The 19,951-nt window shown below is 33.9% G+C and overlaps 1 protein-coding gene across 3 annotated transcripts in view; it reads left to right on the top strand.

The window, feature by feature from the left end:
- CNTN1 (contactin 1) overlaps nucleotides 1-19,951 on the top strand; it is a 359,923-nt gene that overhangs the window by 193,538 nt on the left and 146,434 nt on the right. For all 3 annotated transcript variants that reach the window (XM_078075893.1, XM_078075892.1, XM_078075891.1), the window contains 6 exons: nucleotides 523-630; nucleotides 2,024-2,056; nucleotides 10,341-10,473; nucleotides 14,200-14,372; nucleotides 16,483-16,578; nucleotides 19,033-19,239. In XM_078075893.1, coding sequence (XP_077932019.1) covers nucleotides 570-630; nucleotides 2,024-2,056; nucleotides 10,341-10,473; nucleotides 14,200-14,372; nucleotides 16,483-16,578; nucleotides 19,033-19,239 — 703 coding nt within the window. In that variant the 5' untranslated portion in view covers nucleotides 523-569. The remainder of the gene's footprint in view (nucleotides 1-522; nucleotides 631-2,023; nucleotides 2,057-10,340; nucleotides 10,474-14,199; nucleotides 14,373-16,482; nucleotides 16,579-19,032; nucleotides 19,240-19,951) is intronic.

Below are 19,951 nucleotides of genomic sequence, written 5' to 3' on the forward strand. Positions count from 1 at the left end.
GTCCCACGAGGGTTCCAACCCCCCTGCTTAGCCACTGGAGCGACGTCCCTTAGTGGAGCTGACTTCTCAAAGTTCCGATTTTGTGCTCTGCTCTACAAAGCTCTTATACAAACATATCTTTAATTGAATCTTCCTACCAGCCCTCCTTCAGTTAAATATGATCTTCAATTAAATTGATCGATATGGAAATGTTTGCAACTATGCCGTTTGTAGAAAAAAATACTGTTATGATCAATTGTTAGAGTTAAAAACTAGAACACACCAATTGAGTGACTTGCTCATGTTCCTACAGCGTCAATCCTGGAGGCAGCTGATAACCCTCTGATACCAAGTCTATTGTTTCATAAAACATGGTGCTTACAAATATATTTAAATAAGCTAAAACTTATTCTATAAACAAGAAACATAAAATAAAATTGAATCAATAATATTGTTGACCCCAAATAATGAGCATTTACCTTTCCTTTTTTTTTCTATCCTATCCTTTTCCTTTCCTTTTTTTTTTTTCTGTTTTTGATGCAGGTGTTTATTATCCAGCTACCATAAAAACTAACCTTTATACATACAAGATGAAAATGTGGTTGCTCGTCAGTCACCTTGTGATAGTATCTTTTACAACTTGTTTATCAGGTAAGAAATATCCTTTGCATATTCTCCATGAATTATGTCAATATAATTAATATGTGTGTATTCACTTTATTAAATCTGGTACATGAAGTTAAAATTAATATTTTTGACATTTGTGTCAGATATGTAAATTAATATATATTAAAGCTGACCCTATTTTTCTTTTTATTTTCAAGTAAAATTTCACAAGATTTAATCAGTCTTATGTAGTGGTAAGCTGGTAAATGTTTAAAAAATGGACCTCTGGGAGAGAAAAATATCCCTGCTGTGTAGCATTCATCAGTTGCTGGGGAGTAAATATTCCTGCTATGGCCAATCTTGGCAAATTGACATAATTTAATGTGCTGTTGGAAAAGATATACAACAGCTTACCATTATATAGTATTTTCACCATATAGATACAGTATATTCAGGTAACCTCAATAGCTTAAATAAAAGAAAAATGTAGTAAAATAATTAGACAGTAATGGGTTTTAAACGTTTGTTACCTTTGTTTTTAATTTATTTATTTGTAAGTTGATATAATTTAATTTTTCTTACTGGCTGGTCAGTCTTGTGAAAAACAATTTTAAAATAATCTACAATGTGTTCAAGGACATTAAGAATAACAAAGTAGTTTTGAAAGTGCTCTAGTTTTAGGACATATACTATAACTCTATCTTTCAAAGGCAATTAAGGATTCAGAAATATTTCCTACAGGGAGAGATGCATTATATTTTTATCTGAAAGCAGCATGTTTTCTAACAATCAATTTTTCTAACACTGTCATCTCAATTACCTTAGCTCAGTAAATACTTGTTGAGTTGTTAATTAAGTTCAAGACATAGATGGATCTTATCCTTCATGTATCAATCCTCATTGATTGTTTTAATGATGAACCTGCTAGGCATCCTATTACATTTCTTGTTTATTATTAAGGAAATAAAAATGCTATTTTATTTTGGTGGTAATTTTTATTATTATGACTTCAGAATTCATAAAATATAATAATTTCATCAGTGCTTAAGAATTTTAATGACATTAAACTATATGGCTATAACCACAGGAGTTATACACACACACACACACACACAATTACATGCATATTTATATACATATTATACAAATATAATAAAGAAAACTTTGTGGTAGTTTTATTGTGGCTAAGTCTTATCTTTATGAATGAAATAAAACAATAACCTTATTAGTACTGAAAAATTCATCCTAATTCTATTGACCACAAATTTTAATGCAACTATAAAAATAAATAGTTGCATACGTGATGATACATCAGCTGTAATAGTAAAGGGCCGCCAGTGTCATTTCATTAACTAGTATCTCCGTTATTTGATTGATGTTTGAGACCACAACTTGAAAGCTGCTTTGGGATTAAAATTGCTTTTTCTTTTATTTTTAGAGTTTACATGGTACAGAAGATATGGTCATGGAGGTAAGTTAATGAAAGGGTAAATTTTAAAAAATAGTTTTTCTCAAATGAACCATATTTCATCTCTACTTTAAGCTATTAACTCTCTAAACTTAAAGGCAAATGGTTAATGTTAGATCACTTGGAGATTTTATAAGATGGTTTATCTGGGGTCACAAGACAAGTTGTTTGATTGCCAGAATGAATTGAATGTATACACCAAAAACAAATATGCTATTAGAGGATTGTAGCAGATAGAAAATATTCCATGTGGCCTATATTTTTTCCTGCATGCTTTGTAACAATTCTATGCTATTAAATTTTGAAGCAATATTTTAAATATTGTAAACACCTAACTTACTTTGGAAAGCCTCTTGCTTTGCTGAAAGAGATAGAACTAAAGTTAGTGACCTCAGAACCTTAAGATTCAGTTACTTAGGATACCAAAGATGTTGCAGAATTTATTGTTTATGATTTATTACATATAACTGTTAATTCTGCTAGTTTAGATTCTACTTCAACCACTGAACACTTCTTGCCAGAAATAGAGGCAACCTGTAGGAGAAGGCTTCTTCCTTGCCTCTCCCAGCTTTGAGTAGCCTTGGACTTTCCTTGACTTGTGGCATCATGACTCCAACGTCCACCTCCATCTTCATATGTATGTCTTCCTCCCGTGTCTGCCTCTGTGTCTGAATTTACCTCTTTTTAAGTTTGCCAGTCATACTGGATTAGGGCCCACCTAATGACCTCATTTTAACTTGATTACTTCCATAAACATCCTATTTCCAAATGTGGTCCCATTCTGATGTACCAGGGATTAGGACTTCAACATATCTTTTGTGGGGGCACAATTCAACCAATAATATTAAACTAAGAGAAAAGTATTGTGAATCTCTGAGGAGGGAAGAATTGTAAAATATCCAAAAATTACCAAACTTTTTTGATCACCCAGCTAATTGTTACTAAGAAAAAAAAAAACTCATGTATGCTGACTGACATCAAGTTAAATTCATAACTGCTACCTTCAAGTGAACAGCTGGTACTGCCCAGCAAACATACTCCACTTCTCCAATGAATTCATTTTCTTATTTTCCTAGATCATGTCATAGTTGCTCCCCTCCCTTCAAAACTCGACAGCTTCTTGCCATCCTTACTTTGCTTCCTGTTACACAGAGGTATTAGAGACAACCTGAAGATAATTTCCACAAATTCATGCTACTACATTTACTCTCCTCCTACATCTATGCTCATACACTCCATCTTCCTGCTCGTCTCATACATGATGTCATCATACTAAACCCTACACTTGTACTTGTCCCATCCCATCTGGTTTATTTATGTTCATTGCTCCAGCAATTGCCCCCTGTGTCTCCTCATCATCAGTTTCTCCCTCTACTGGATTATTGCTGTCAACATACAGTTACATATACAAATACATATAATTTCTCTCATTTAAAGAATCATTTATCTGCAAACCCCACACCCTATAGCTAATATCCTACTTATCTATTCTTCTTTTCAGTATTATTACTAAAAAAAAAAAAACAAACTATGCTTTCTGTCTCAATTCTCTGACCCGTATTTTCCTTTGAACCTACTGCAATCAGACTTTCACACCAGCATTCAACCAAGATGCCTTGTCCATGTCACCAGTGATGTATATATTGTGAACCCAATAGTCAACTCTCAGGCTTTCTACTTGACCTATTGGAAACAGTGCTGCAGTTGCAGATATTATGTTGTAGACCTAACATCTATAGGTGAAAGAGGTGTATTTTTTTCTCATATCTATTTCTTTTTAAAAGCAAGAGACTTCTCAATAGATCTCTAAACACCTCAATGTCCAGAGTTGGGTCACGAATTTACCACCAAGCTTGTCGTAGGAAGGAGTAATGGCATTAATGATAGTCAACCTGTACTTCTGAGTCATGGGAGGGAAGATTTGATCCTTGAGCATATCTGACATTTATCATCAGGGTAGAAGGGGAGGACTGGCACTGGTGAGTCAAGAAACAATATCTGCCACACCACTTAGGTGAGTTGAAATTAAGGTGTTTTTTTTTTGTTTTTTTTTTTCACTAATGAATGGGAGAGTTCTATCCAATGTATTATCTTGGATATATAATAGTTTTTAACTATTACTACATAATAATCTTAATAGCCTAGGTGACTAGCTTTTAAGTAAAATATATGCATTAAGAATACATAGATATTCTTAGTTTGAAAAATAAAGTACACCAAGGCTTATTAAAAAAATCATCAAACCTAACTCCACTCTTTTCCACATTTCTTAAAAATTTCTTCCCTTTCTATTTTTTGGATTGTATGAAATCAACATGTATCCTATTGAGATAAAAGAATGAATACAACTAAGTTCCATATAGTGAACATGTAATGTTCAGATATTTAATTCATAACTAAATATTTGAGATTAAATATTTATTTTAGATGCTTTTCTCAGTTATGGTCTTTTTTACTTTAATAATAAGATACAGCTATCTCAGGACCAACTTTAACTGAGGCTAACCTAAAATGAAAATAAATATCTCTTTAATTCCTTTGTAATTTAGTGACAAAAACAATAAGGGGAAGAGGTAAATTAGCAGTATAATCCTTATTCTATAGGAATTAGAGTATGACATAATCTTTAATTTATACAATGGGATTATCATATGACGATAATATTCAAAGCTAATATCAAGGAAAATTAAAATTCTGAAGAGAGAGCTGATACGGAATTTCCTGTGTCTTCATTTACTTATACCCAAATTTTCATGATTTTTTTAAATTAGCATTATTTTCATTCATAAAGCATTATTCTATCTCTAATTATGACTGAGATTTTATAGCATTCACTAGCTTATCATTATTTTGTGATACAGTCACTGTTATCAATTAAAATAGACTAGAGATAGCCTGAGGAGGCAAACTGATAAAAGTAGGCGCACCAACTGGAGCATGCTACATAGTGGGGTATACGTGAAGTAGGTATGGCAAGATGCCTAGACAGTTAAGGAAAACACTGTGTAGAGGCTTTAGCAGTGGACCTTAGGGCAAGGAGGTGGCTGCTATCAAGAGACTTCATAGGCTCTTGGGCAGTAAAGCCATGCAAAGAGAAATTTAGTAAACCTTTCTGCTAACCTGACCCCAGTCTTTGTTCTAACAGTTTGATTGCTACAAGTTCTTCAAACCAATTCCTTTATATTTTAGTTATGGCAAATTACTGCAATATTATATATTACCCATGACCCTAAAGGATTAGGGTATCCAAGTATTCAAAGCCCAAGCTCTAAACATCCTTGTTCCCTTACTAGTGGGGAATGGTTGACAGTGAAGACAGGAGGAAAAATGATTCTTTGAGTCAATTTAAATACTGTCTCACTTGGAGAATTTATTGTATTTCAAGAGGCTTGTAACCCTCACCATCCCATAATCATTGTAACATTGTAAATACTGTAAAAATCCCAGTATTAGACTCTATTCAAAATTTTTTGCCATTGCTTTTTTTTCTAATATTTCTTTTCCTGTGACTCTTCTTATAACATACTTATGTAGAAGTATGTTTTTATAACTAACAGATTGAGATGACATATTACGGAATGAGAAATAGAATTTGTTTCAAAATAGATATAAAATGAATTAAAAAAATCTCTCAAGTACAAGTCATAATTATACTTTCAATTTTCAAAAATAAAATAGAATAGCAAGATTACAGTGGACCATCTCCACATAGTGAGAGGTGAAGTAATCCCATTTTAAATAATAAAACTGATTATGTTAATGATGGAACTGAGAATGGTACAGAAAAAAGCAGTAGTTTTTGCCTGTCATTTACATTTGTAAATTTGACAACAAATAATCCTATATGATTTCATTCTTTCTTGTTAATCTTCATGATTAAATTTAAGAAATGATCTTACTTCTCCACAAGACTACCATTATGTGGTAGAAAACTGGTGAATTTGCATTAAGAGCAGATCAAAAGAAAGAGTGATTTGAAATGCTGTCTTTAATTAGCTTGAGAAGCCATCTATAATTTTGTGCTCCTTTTTAGAAGAATCTACCCAGTAAGAAAAAGGACACGTATTTAAAAAGTAATCTTATTTTTCTGAAACATAATACCTATTTCTTGTTCCATGTGCCCTGTAACCCCATAATACATCCAAAGCACCATAATTTATCATCTAATTACTTCCACAGCTGTAGAAAAAAAGCAGTAAGATGGACATATTTTCTGTTGGCTGAGAGTATAATGGTTGCATTAATGAATCCTTTTCTGAGCCTTGTATTCTCCCAGAAATTTATTTTCTCCTCACCCGAGTGCCCTAGCTGAGAGAACAGAGTGATGAGCTCAGATACTCTTCAAGGGGGTTATGAGGATAACATTCAGAGGTTCACTGAGCATGCCCAGGCAATTCAAAAGCTTGTTTTGAGTAATTTATCTTTCAAGGGCCCAAATATATTCCCCAAATAAAATATATGCAGTAATTGCTAAACCATCTAATGGAATACATTCTTTTATTTCGGCCTGAACATTTTACAAAAGCATGAAACATATATTTGTAAAATAATACCAGAAGTACTACTGTGATGAGAAGTGTGTCCTATTCTGCTTTTTGACCTAAAGAATGAGCCAGGGGAACTATCTTAAATGCAATGTTCTTTCAATGTGAAAAATAAATCCAATATTTTGGTGGAAATTAGCTTCATATTTTTATCCCCTGAAGGTTTCACTGTCTGTTCCTATAAAGGCCAGATGGAAGTGGAGTATGAAGAAGTATATACATATAATTTATGAAGAGTACTTGTCATGAGAAACAAAAATAGCATGGGGCACTAATATTATCCAGTTTGGCATATAAATTTCAACCCAATTCACCCAAAAAGTATTTAATCTTTATATATGCCCCTTGAGGTATTGCCCGCAATAGATATAGTCTCATCATTATTATTATGTGACATTCCATTGTTTTCAATGGAAAATTTCATTGCTGTTATCTTTTCTAGAAAAAATTAAACTTATTTTTAATGCATATGATTAAGATGAAGAAACTACTTAAAACATCCTCAGTCTTCTAAAAGCTGACCAACATTTGTCTCAAAAGCATTTGCCTTAAAATCAGAAGATACACTGTGAAATGAAATATTTAAGACTATGCATTTAATTAAAATATGCAAATCTACCAATCTAATCTCGACCTTCACATAGATGTATGCTTATGTCTGTGTTGAATTTGATGGCAAATACGGTACTTTAAATAATGAAGCCCATTTGGTCTGAACGTAACTACTTCAGAGTGACAAAAGTAGTTGTTTCAAGAAAGCTAATGAAATTATAAATTGAGAATTTAGGATTATTACAACCTCTCTAATGGCACTGTCAGTGGGCACTGTGGAAGCAGATGCTAGACAGGCTGGGACTGGCTATTTCTACATTGGAATACAATAATGTTAAAGAGGTTTTAACTAATACAACCCTGCACCTGTTGAGATGAGGACAAATTTTGTGAAATAGTGTGCAATCACTAATATATCCCTATTATTAAATAAGATAGGGATTTAGTTAGTTGCAAGTCTCTCCAATTTGCCCCTTGTGGAATACAAGTTGGAGATAACCCAAAGGAAAACCCCCAAACTTGAACACCTGAGATTCTCTTGAGAGTGTCTTTCACAGAACATAATTTTTTTATTTTAATAAAATCCAGCTTGTCTTTTTTTTTTCTTTAATAAATCACGTTTTTTATGTTGTGTCTAAAAACTCACCATCAGGCTTTTTATATAAACAATGTACTCAGAAGATATTTATGAGCTTAAAAATTCTCTAAATAATATTTATTTTTACCCTGTAAATATCTAGTCTACTTAAATTTTTAAAAAAATTGAAAAATTTCACACTAAAATTGTCATTGATCAGGGTTAGAGTTGGAATAGAAGTCATCTTGTCTTCAAGAAGAGAATGTAAATATATTGATAAAATTGCGCTTCTCTGCTTGTCTTTTTAAACATTTTCATGTGAATTGGGAAGAAACAACAGAATCTCCAGATTAGCAGGTGTTACTAAATTGTTCCAATCAGAAAAGCTGTGCAATTGGGAGAGACCCAAGGAAGAGCTTATAAAGTTGTTCAAATGGGAAGAAAAATGGCATATGATTTTTATCATAGATAAGTACAAGGTCATTTCTTTAAGAGATTGAAAAGTCTAGAGCCTACATCCAAATGAAAGTCTGTAGTTGTCAGTGATTTGGGATTCATTCTTCATTTCCCCTGGTGTGCGGTTATATCCTAAAAGGCCAGGAAATATTGGGCATCATCAGGAAAATTATTAGAAGTGAAGCAGAAAACGTTATATGCATTTTTGGCCTTTACAACCTCAAGAAGGATATGGAATAGACATTGCTCACAGCAGGACTTTCAAAATCATTAGCATAGGGCTTCTGTGAACACCTTGCATTTGTGATCTTATTAATGGTTGTCTTAGGTCTGTGGGCCCTTAGGGCATGTGTGCCTATTCCTTTCTTTTTTAAATGTTGACTCCACATAGGACAAATGGCTTGCATAAAACAACAGTTAGGAGAAGTGCATTGGTGAAACTAAATCTCAGTTTCTCTGATTCCTTTGATTTTGATCCAGCAATTTGCTATCTGAAGTAGGATGGTGATAGGGAATGAACTGAGGTCGTAAATTCTTGAATGGCAATTTCAGCAAATTCCAAACTAAAAATGAAGCATCTCCCTTTGAAATATTTCAGGCAAGCTTAGAAAAATTAATGCTTCAAACTAGGAGAAACTAACTTGAGGATTTTATTGATCACCTACATGTATACAAATATGTGTTGATACAACACTAATAACACCAGAGCAACAAAAGTGAGTAAAACATAGCCTCTTGCTTTTAGGAATTTCATGACTTGATATACATATATATATACATGTATGATGAGATATGCATAAGATATACATAAGATATATAAATCAAATTTTGAAAAGATTGGCAAATTCACAAGAACGTTGACAAAATCAGTATTTATTGAATGCTGACTGTGAGCCAGGAACACTACTGTCTTATGTGTATTGTCTCAAAATAATTCTCACAGTGTCTAATGGGATAGATTTTATTATTATTCTCATTTTGTAAAGGGTGATATTGAGGCTTGGAGAGTTTAAATAATTTTTCCAAAGGCACTGTAAATAGTACTGAGGCAAGATTTAAATGATATAATGAAACTGCTCATTAATAGAAGCTGGAACAAAGTTCTCATCTTCAAGGTTGATGTTGGAGCAGACAAAATGTCTCTGGTGTTTGCTTTAAACTCTCTCTTAAAAAATAATTGGAGGAATGAACCATAGCTTTGCTCTAGCAGAGACATTTTAATGATCTTATGTAAGAATATCATCCTTCCTAGCCACATATGCTAGTATTAATTCATGTGGGGCATATGGCTCTTAGCTCTTCTCTGTAAATGCTGCCACATTGATGTCATATGAGTGATTCTCTTCTCCTCTTCCTGCTGTGAAGCATCGCTCTTCCCTTCCAGAGAACCAGCTGCTTCCCAACTTGGGTTTGCTTGTGATGAATTCTGAACCAGTTGGTCAGATCCCAATAATTTGTTCATTGACTGTTCTAGGTGTTACTGAGTACAGGTGCTGGTCACAGGTTTAGAAAAACTAAATAAACAAGAGACTAATCTCCCCAGCGCTTCTAGAAATTCATCCATTCTCTTATTAAAAAATCATTAAGCACCTATTGTGCTCCAGACTGCTTGACAGCTAGCTGGGAGATTATGGACACAGCCACCTGTTCCAAACATTTGCAGTCTCATGGAACAGACAATTGTATCAAGAATCACAGAAGGTGTGCTAAGTACCATAAGCTGTGTGAGGAGGGGTGACAACACAAATGAGGACCAACCAAAGCTAGGAGGGGTGAGAGGTGGCGAAGGAACTAACTATGGCTGAGTCATAAAGGACTGTCTGAGTTTTGATAGGAGGAGAAATATGAGACGGTGATTCCAGAAAGGGGAAAAACATGTTGCAAAGGCTCAGACGCATGAAGGCCTGACCTGTTTGAGGGGCTATATAGTTAAGCATGACAACACCGGGTGCTTTGGGAGAAATAATGAGAGATGGACAGAAAAGAATTTTGAATAAAGCACCTAAATGTTTTCCTCAGGATTGTGGAGGCAAATATCTTTGTTTTGAATGGAAATGGAGATTTGATGTTTCTAACATTTTTCCAAACATTTTTAAATGTATCCAAATCTTCAACTTATAAGACAGCACAATGTAAAATAATTTTATTTTTCTTGTAGTTTCTGAGGAAGATAAAGGATTTGGACCAATTTTTGAAGAGCAGCCAATCAATACCATTTATCCAGAGGAATCACCAGAAGGAAAAGTTTCACTAAACTGTAGGGCACGAGCCAGCCCTTTCCCAGTTTACAAGTAATGTACCTCACTGCTCTTTTCACAGTGGAGTGTCAGACTAGATATAGATGAGCATCTGTGACCCTGTACTGATAGAGAAAGCTATAAGGTTGTTAACAAAATGCAGGGATATTAACAAAAATATTGACATGTAAGTTATTAAAATAGAGTTGTTTCATGCCCAAATTGATAGTAAGTTTTCTTAACTTAAATATGTGCAAATAATCCACTTCCTATTTCCTGCACAGATAATGCTAATGCCATTTGATATTATCCACTTAAAAATTGTCAAATGGTGATCATGCTATTAAGCATATACAAGGTTATATGAAAATCATGTACAATTTAAATATACATTTGAGGATAAAATGTTCTTAGATGCATCAACCTGAATAACTCATACTTACATATTATAGATAATATTCCTATATCAACTACATCTAGAGAACTTACATACATAATTCTAGACAGCACCACTTTTTTCATTGGTCTCAAATCTATATTCTAGGCAATACAGCAAATTTCTTAAAATTAGATAATTTATATCAATATGTCTCTGTTTTTCTGGGATACCTATTTATGTTATAAAAAATAACTTTATAAAAGGTAACAATGGGTTTTTCTGCCTCAGATGGTTCAGAAAATTATACTAACAGTTTCTAGTCTGATACAAAGAATAAGATTAAAAAATTAACCAAACACCAATGGATCTGAATTTCACCTGTGAAATAGTTCCATGAAGACAAAGCAAGTGATTGATGGGGAAATTGGGGCTCTAGTATGTCAATGTCAGCTAACTTAATTGAAGCTTGTCATTCAACAAGATTGATTTTCATAGTATTTTTTTCTCAATAGAAAAACAACTTTCTATTGTTATAAAAAGTTGTCAAATTTAATCCTAATTGAACTCATTTTCTCTTGAGTTCAAGAGACTCTTGTGAATCTCTGGGCTAAATTACAAAATTATTCTTAAAATAAAATATGAATTTAGGTCCAAAAGCACCATCCCTTTGAAATTATTTTTATTGTTTCAATTTCATGCATGGGAATGCAAAATAAGTAGATATTTTATAAATTGTAAGTAACACATTTATTTTGAAAATATTTGATGGGCTAGACTTGTTTCTACCCTTAAGCCACACGTAATGGGAGTTTATATACATAGTTATGGACATGGAATAGTATAACTAATAGGATCTGTAGAGGAGATCTAATCCAAGCACATAATTTTATAGGAGAGGAAGCTGAATCTTGAATAAATAAACTGACTGGCTCCAGAGTTAGTAAGTCACAGATCCAGGGCTGAAACACAGGTTTTATGGCTTTCAAAGAAACATATAATTTTTTCAGTATGTATCTATCTAGATAGGTTGATAACATCTCAAAAGCTATTTCTATGATCTCAAAAGCTATTTCAGTGATGCTTATTTTGTGACACCTTGTCCTTGACATTCATACATGGAAACAGCAAATCAGTCTACAGCCTGAAATGGAGGCAACAAAACAGAAGAGATTGTTCTCAGATAGTGTTCTAGAAATATGTGTTTTTTGCTGTGCCTACCCGACCCCTACCCCGCAGACACATTAAGAAGGAAAGCTTTGCATAACTAAAATTTTATAAACATTGATTAGCAACTCCCTTTTTCCCCTTTTCTCCAGTCCCTGGCAACCACCATTCTATTCTTTGCTTCTATAGTTTGACTATTTTAGATACCTCATATAAGTAGCTCTCATATTAAGTGTTCTTACCAAAATTTAAAACATAAAATAAGAAGGCAAAGCATTGCTTGACAAATACATTCACCAACTCCCTCCCATAGGTTGCACCAGCACTGAAGTCCCCAGGATGAGTGTGGCCTATCTACACATTAATGTAGAGAGCTGGAAAGGAGAAGTAGATGTTTAATTCTGTTATGAAGGCAGTCTGCATTTGACAGGGAAAAAAAAAAAGGAAAGAATTCAGTTCATGATGCAGCTTGTCTGATGGAAAAGAACATTTGAAGTTTTAAAAATTTACTTAATATTCAGAACAAGCCATACTAACCTCGGTAATCATGCAAGGTGTCATTCACACAGTAGTTTTATATTTATGGCATGTTCTGTGATAATTTCTTATTCATGGCAACACCCTGAAAGGTACAACAGGGAACTTTACCTTCTACTTATCAGCCTTGAAGCTTTCATTATCTTGCTTTGACCCTCAAAATAATGAGAATGCTAATAGAATTGCATTTAAAACTGTCTGAAAGGAGTTACAACAAAGGTGTACATCCTGACAGTAAAGTAAACCAGTGAACTTACCCAAACACAGCAAAACTTAATCATTATATGATATCAAAGGCAGAATCAAATCCACTAAAGAAGAGTTAATGCAATAAATAAAAAGTTGGAGTCAACATAATGGAAAAAAAAAAACAAAACAATTGGTATTGCTCAACAGGGAAACCCATTGCCTTGGCAAATGCTAAGCAACTTGACATTGGATTTTTCAAACAGAGCCAATATTGCCATCAACTGGGGGAAGGGGGAAGATACACTCATTGGGTTGGAATTTGGTAGGTTTTCAAAATGCAAAAGCATCATTTTCTGGGTTTGCTTTTAAATTACCTCCTACATTATAAAAATTAAAACTAAAAACGTTCCAGTAATTTGATTTAATAAAAGATATTCAGAAATAATTAGGCTTTTTTTGGTAAGATTCTGACCTTGATCAGAAGTGTGCAAGGCCATGAGCCATGAGGCCACAGCCCACTATTTGATCATGGCTCTTGCCTATGACATTGCTGAAGACATGAATCCTGATAACAGAATGAGTATAATACATAGATGGTCAGCTTAATTGAAAACTATTTTCTTTTTATTTTTTTAAAGATTTTATTTATTTATTTGACAGAGATAGAGAGAGCACAAGTAGGCAGAGCGGCAGGCAGAGGGAGAGGGAGAAGCAGGCTCTCCACTGAGCAGGGAGCCCCATGCGAGGCTCTATCCCAGGACCCTGGGATCAAGACCTGAGCTGAAGGCAGACACTTAACGACTGAGCCACCCAGGAGCCCTTTGAAAACTATTTTCTACATTTATTCTTCTCATCATCTCACCAAGAAAGTTAGAGTCCTGTTTTTAGTCAATTTATTTATAACACAATCCCTCTAAATATACCTGCAATATTATATTGGAGGCTTGGAAACAAAAGATCCAACTGATTTTTACAATTTTCAAATTGTGTGATCGGCCTCTAGTGGTCAGAGTGTGACATTTACTGAATAGAACACTGATTTCAATTAGTTTTATTGAAAATTTATTTTGATATTTAGAATCAGGTATTGATATTTTATATTTTACTTTTGGTAGAGTAGTGCTTTTTAATATTTTATGCAACACATCTGGATATGCATGAATCTAACTAGTACATAGAAGGTTATAATTTATAATCTATGTATATCTGCTAAGAAACTACTTAATGTAGCAAAATTCAATGAAATATTTGTCCTTTCTGATGCCTCACGAATAAAGAGAACACATTTCATGCACTTGAACATTTACCTTTCTGTGCCTGAACTAAATTATAAATCATGAGCCCAGAGACACAGAATTATAGGGTGTGAAGAAATACCACACTGAGTCATCTACTTAATCATCTGATTTCACATGGAGCTGTACCCATATTATTTTAGAATGATATTAGGCCAGTATGCAGTTTGCAGTCCTCATGACCTTTGATATGACATTTGTTTTTCTCTCTCATAGATGGAGAATGAATAATGGGGATATTGATCTGACAAGTGATCGGTACAGTATGGTAGGTGGAAACCTTGTTATCAACAACCCTGACAAACAGAAAGATGCTGGAATATATTACTGCTTAGCATCAAATAACTATGGGATGGTCAGAAGCACGGAAGCAACCCTGAGCTTTGGATGTAAGTAACCGTAACTTTAACAAGGTCAAGTGTATCTAGGTGACGTAAAAATTAAATGTTATCGTAAGAGTTCAACAAGAAGAAAAATCAAGATGAAAAGAAAATGAGAGAAAAGGTCCATAGATGGAGGGGGTCTTACAAGATCAGTGGGCCTTAACTGTGTGGAGAAAAAAATTCCAAGAGAGCAAAGCATCCTGAGAGGTATTGGAAAATAAAAGAAGGCTGTGTTCTGAGGGATCTTGAATAACTAGCATCAGTAGACATGCTAGGCCATGCATTCTCTCTCTCTCTCTTTTTCTTTTTATTTCTTTTTCTTTTTTATTATAACATTACAGTTGTGTTCTCTAAAGCTTGACTCTACCTGACAGAATCTTACTCCATAGTATGTAATTTACCTTATTAGGAGTAAATTAATTTAAACTAATTAAATTAAGTTTAAATTAAATTAAAATTTCTCCTTATGGATACTGTAATAAAAAAATATTTTCATTGTTTAAGACTGATGAATCACAGACCTGTACCTCTGAAACAAATAATACATTATATGTTAAAAAAAAAAAAGAAGACAGTAGGAAGGGAAAAATGAAAGGGGGGAAATCGGAGGGGGAGACGAACCATGAGAGACTATGGACTCTGAAAACAAACTGAGGGTTTTAGAGGGAGGGGGGTGGGGGAAGGGCTAGCCCGGTGATGGGTATTAAGGAGGTCACATATTGCATGCAGCACTGGGTGTTATACGCAAACAATGAATCATGGAACACTACCTCAAAAACTAATGATGTAATGTATGGTGACTAACATAATAAAATAAAATTAAAAAAATATATTTTCAGAAACCTTGTGCTAAACTTAAAGTTAGAAGCTATTCTAGGAGAAAATTGTGCATCGAAAGAGGAGTTGGACTAGATGATCTCCAGTATGCAATTTTGTAAATCAGCACTTAAATCTTTTGCAAAGTGGATTATAGGATGAAAATGATGTTTTAAGAGGATCCATGTGGCAGTGATTACCAGCAGGGAGTGAGCAGTCTGATTTCATTAATGTGACAATGGGAATGTAAATAATAAACAATCCTTGAAGAAATAATAGATTACATTGCACTGAAGAAAAAAAGGCCCTAAATATTTTTTAAAGGAAAGTTGAGTCAAAGGGCAGAAACATTCTGCTCTCTTTAAAAATGGAATGGGAGCAAGTAAAACAAATTTCAAGGTTGGGAGGAAGCATTGAAATGATGGCTTCACATGCAGAGGTTATGGTGACATTAAGTTATTGTTGTTGAAATGTCAACTAAGTATTTGAGGATAGGGGTGGAATTCAAGTGAAGTATTCAGGATTAGAGATGTAGATCTGAAGGGCTTTCTGCAAAAAGGTAACAATTAGAATGATGACTTTTCATAGATATAAATATATTGAGAGAAGTAAAAATTTGATTTTATAACTTGAGTACTGATCACAGAGAAGAAATAGGAGATGAGGCAGGGTTGGAACAGAATGAGCACCAGTAAAGCAAATAAAAAATCAAATAGAGTATCATGAAGCCAAGGAAAATGTGAATTCTAAATAAACAGAAAAGAATGAAGGAAATGAGACTAAGGAAAACTCAGACTTCAAAAAGAAGAAAAAAATTGATGACCTTCACGTCACCTCAACTAGGATTCTACTTTTCATCCTTATTCCTTCACCACGTTGGAGTCCTCCCTCAGGAAGAGAAATATACTTTTCAAATGAGTCTGTTCCTCCAAGTCACTCCTCTTTACTTAACTTCTTTCGTAGATTCCTGGTTTTGCTTGAGTCCATTGTATTTCCAGATACCCTTACTGAGATTCTTCCTAAACCTGAAGCAAAAGTTGAGGATATTGTAATTTTTAGGGTTGTCAGAATACTTATGCAGGCAGCTACCAATATCCATCTGCTGGTGTTTACCACAGAAGTCTTAGAGTATATGCAAATGCCAGCATGTAAAATAGGGAATTGACTTTCATAGGCTCCACCAAACCAACTGAGAAGTATAATATCCAAAAGTGAGTTAGTAGATGAAAGATAAACTTTAATGAAAATCTCTTTCTATTGACTAGAGAGTGAATATTTTCCTTTTTGCTTTCATAATTAGATCTTGACCCTTTCCCACCTGAGGAGCGTCCTGAGGTCAGGGTGAAAGAAGGGAAGGGAATGGTGCTTCTCTGTGATCCTCCATACCATTTTCCAGGTAAATTTAAAGTTCCTCTGTGACTACAAGCATCCATTCAATGAATGACTACGTTTTAATTTTCTTAACAATAATGGTTCATTTATGATTAAATAAGACTCAGTATTTGCCTAATCTTGTAATGCATTGCTTATGAATGGTTAGAGACACTTCCAGGCTCTTTAGTCACTTGGCCCTAATCCCAAATATCTGTAATCATTTTGGTTTATAAACAACATATATGTTAGATTATGTCCTTATTAACATTCCTGTTACACAGGAAAAAATATGATAGATAGTTTTACAAATTACTTTTAAAATAGAACAGTGCCAAGGAGTGATATATAGTCCATCATTTCATTTAAAATATTACATCTACAATATTCTGTGAATTATATAAATGCTAAAAAAGGATAAAGACATAATAAATTGTTCATCTCTTTAGGAGCATCTAGCAGCAAGAATAATCATCCAATTTAGAAAGGGGTTAAGTTAAATGTCATCTGTAACAAGATTCAACCTTTGAATATGTGTTTTCTGTAATCTGATATGGCTAAAATAAAAACCTCCAAAGTGCTAATTAAAAGATAAACACTTTATATGCTTTCATTAATTTTCACTTGTTTTATTTGTCAAATACCTTCTTGAAATAATATGTAAATACTACTTTTCACAATGAAAAAATAATGTTTTATATTTTTAGAGTTCTAATATTATGTCATAAATTTGACTTTAAAGACTCCATAAAGAATAGGCTATTATAAATCATTTTGTGTGGAATACATTGATGATACATATATAGAGAGGTGAACATATGTAAATATATAATGCATATCATAAAATATATGTTATATATATAATTACATATACACATCTATATGTATTCTATTCCAGTTATATGTATATAAATTCTGGTTGTTTATATATCAAATGTCAGTAATTTTCTCTCCAATAAAACAGGAAAAAGACTATTAAATGGTAAATATAGGAGGAACATAGAATTCAAAATACTGTAACAACATTTCAATGAGAGAATAGTCTTTTTCTTTGAAGAACTGCTGAAACTACAGGAAAAAAAATCCCCTCATCTCCATAGCATTTCCCACAAACAAAGTAAATGATCATAAATAGCCAATGACTACATTTGACTACATTCAGCACTGGATGGGCTTCATTTCATTGCTTATTCATTCAACAAATCTCTTGTGAGCACTTGTTACACAATTATGTGTGCTAAGCACTGTTTATGCCACAAGAATACCTTGGTGAGGGGTGTCTGGGTGGCTCAGTCAGTTAGGGGTCTGCCTTCAGCTCAGGTTATGATCCCAGGGTCCTGGGATCGAGTACCACATTGGGCTCCCTGCTCGGCGGGCGGCCTGCTTCTCCCTCTCCTGCTCCCCCCGTTTGTGCTCTCTCTCTCGGACAAATAAATAAATAAAATCTTAAAAAATAATACCTCAGTGAGTGAAACACAAAAATCCACCTGTCCTCAGAGATTTACTACCAGCAGATACAGCCAATATACAAGATACATAGTTAACAGGTATATCATGCCTAGATATTGGTAGGTAAGCACTAGGAAGAAAAACTTATGCGGGGAACAGGGAAGAGTAAGTATTAGAGGGATGGCTGAACTTTTATAAAGGACAATGCTGTAAAGGTAACTTTGAATAAAGGCCTGAAGGAAATGAAGAAGCTAACAATGCAGATGTGTGAGGGAAAGACATACCAGGCAGATGCAACAAAGGCGTGAGTTGGAACTATCAAGGAAGACCAAGGAAGCCAGAGTGGCTAGAATAGAGTGCATGAGATAGAAGGTAATAGGAAATGAAATTGGAGAGATACAAGAGCTATATCACATAGGACCTTATAATTCATAGTAATTACACTGGCTTTAACTTGAGTGAGATTTACTTTGGAGGGCTTTGACAAGAGGAGTCACATGACATTGCTTAAGTTATAGAAAGATGAGTCTGGCTACTGTTTTAAGAAAAGACTGAGGGGAAATTCATTTCTAAATCTGTAATTAAAAATAGGAGTACAAAAGGAAAAAGATAAAGACACAGTGTGGCTATCAGTCTTCATTTTATTTTTAAAGTGCAGCAGGGAAGATAGGTCATGAGTTCTGGAATTATCAGACCTAGATTAAAAATCCCAATTATATTTACCAGTCATGAAATTCTAAGCAAAACATTTAACCGCTCTGAGTTTCATTTAGCCCATCAATGAAATAGAAGTTAGAATATTAATAGGCCATAAAATAATTGAGAAAGATAAACATAATTGCTTAGCACCATGCTTATATACACTCAAAATATGGTAGCTTTTGGAAAATTTGAATTATTTGTCTTGGCCTACTTCCAACATTTAATCTACAACACCCTAGATTAGATTATGCCCTAGCTTGCTCCTAGAAAACAAAATTTTTGCTTTTGGAGAAGAATTTAATATTTAGAAGACAATATTCCCTTCCAGATGATCTTAGCTACCGCTGGCTTCTAAATGAATTTCCTGTATTTATCACAATGGATAAACGAAGATTTGTGTCTCAGACAAATGGAAATCTCTACATTGCAAATGTCGAGGCATCAGACAAAGGCAATTATTCCTGCTTTGTATCCAGTCCTTCTATTACAAAGAGTGTGTTCAGCAAATTTATCCCACTCATTCCACTACCTGAACGTAAGTATTTTATTTGTTACACACTGTTTTTGCAGGTTGTCTGCTTATGGAGCACTTACAGTGATGGAAAGAAATATCCAACGGGAAGACTAGCTGGCTACTCAGGGCAAACAGAAGATACACACTTTTTTTTTTTTAAGTTTAGAGTTTTTATTTATTTATTTTTTTATTATTATGTTATGTTAATCACCATACATTACATCATTAGTTTTTGATGTAGTGTTCCATGACTCATTGTTTGCGTATAACACCCAGTGCTCCATGCAGTACGTGCCCTCTTTAATACCCATCACCAGGCTAACCCATCCCCCACCCCCTCCCCTCTAGAACCCTCAGTTTGTACACACTTTGAAAGTCTTGGTCATTCCTTAGTTTTTCTAATGGAGATTTACATGATAAAAGTTCCCTAAGATGGTTGAGTTTGGACTGGTTTCCTCTAGTTCAGAGAATGCATAGGGTACTGATTCATTAGCCAAATATCCATATATCAGTTACAGTGGGAATCACTGGCCTCTGCTTTTTTGTTTTTCATGTCCATTCCTACTTTTTAGTAACTTCATGAAAGAAAACAAATGATTAGATCAAAACAAACTATAGTGATTACAGAATTAGGGGAAAAATGCAGTTGCATTATTTTGATATTTTTAAGAAACTATTTTATGAAACAAATAAGTGTATAAATTGCCTTTCTACTGTAAGTAAGTAGCATGGG

Source organism: Halichoerus grypus, chromosome 6, assembly GCF_964656455.1.
Source record: "Halichoerus grypus chromosome 6, mHalGry1.hap1.1, whole genome shotgun sequence".
Classification (NCBI taxonomy): Eukaryota; Metazoa; Chordata; class Mammalia; order Carnivora; family Phocidae; genus Halichoerus; species Halichoerus grypus.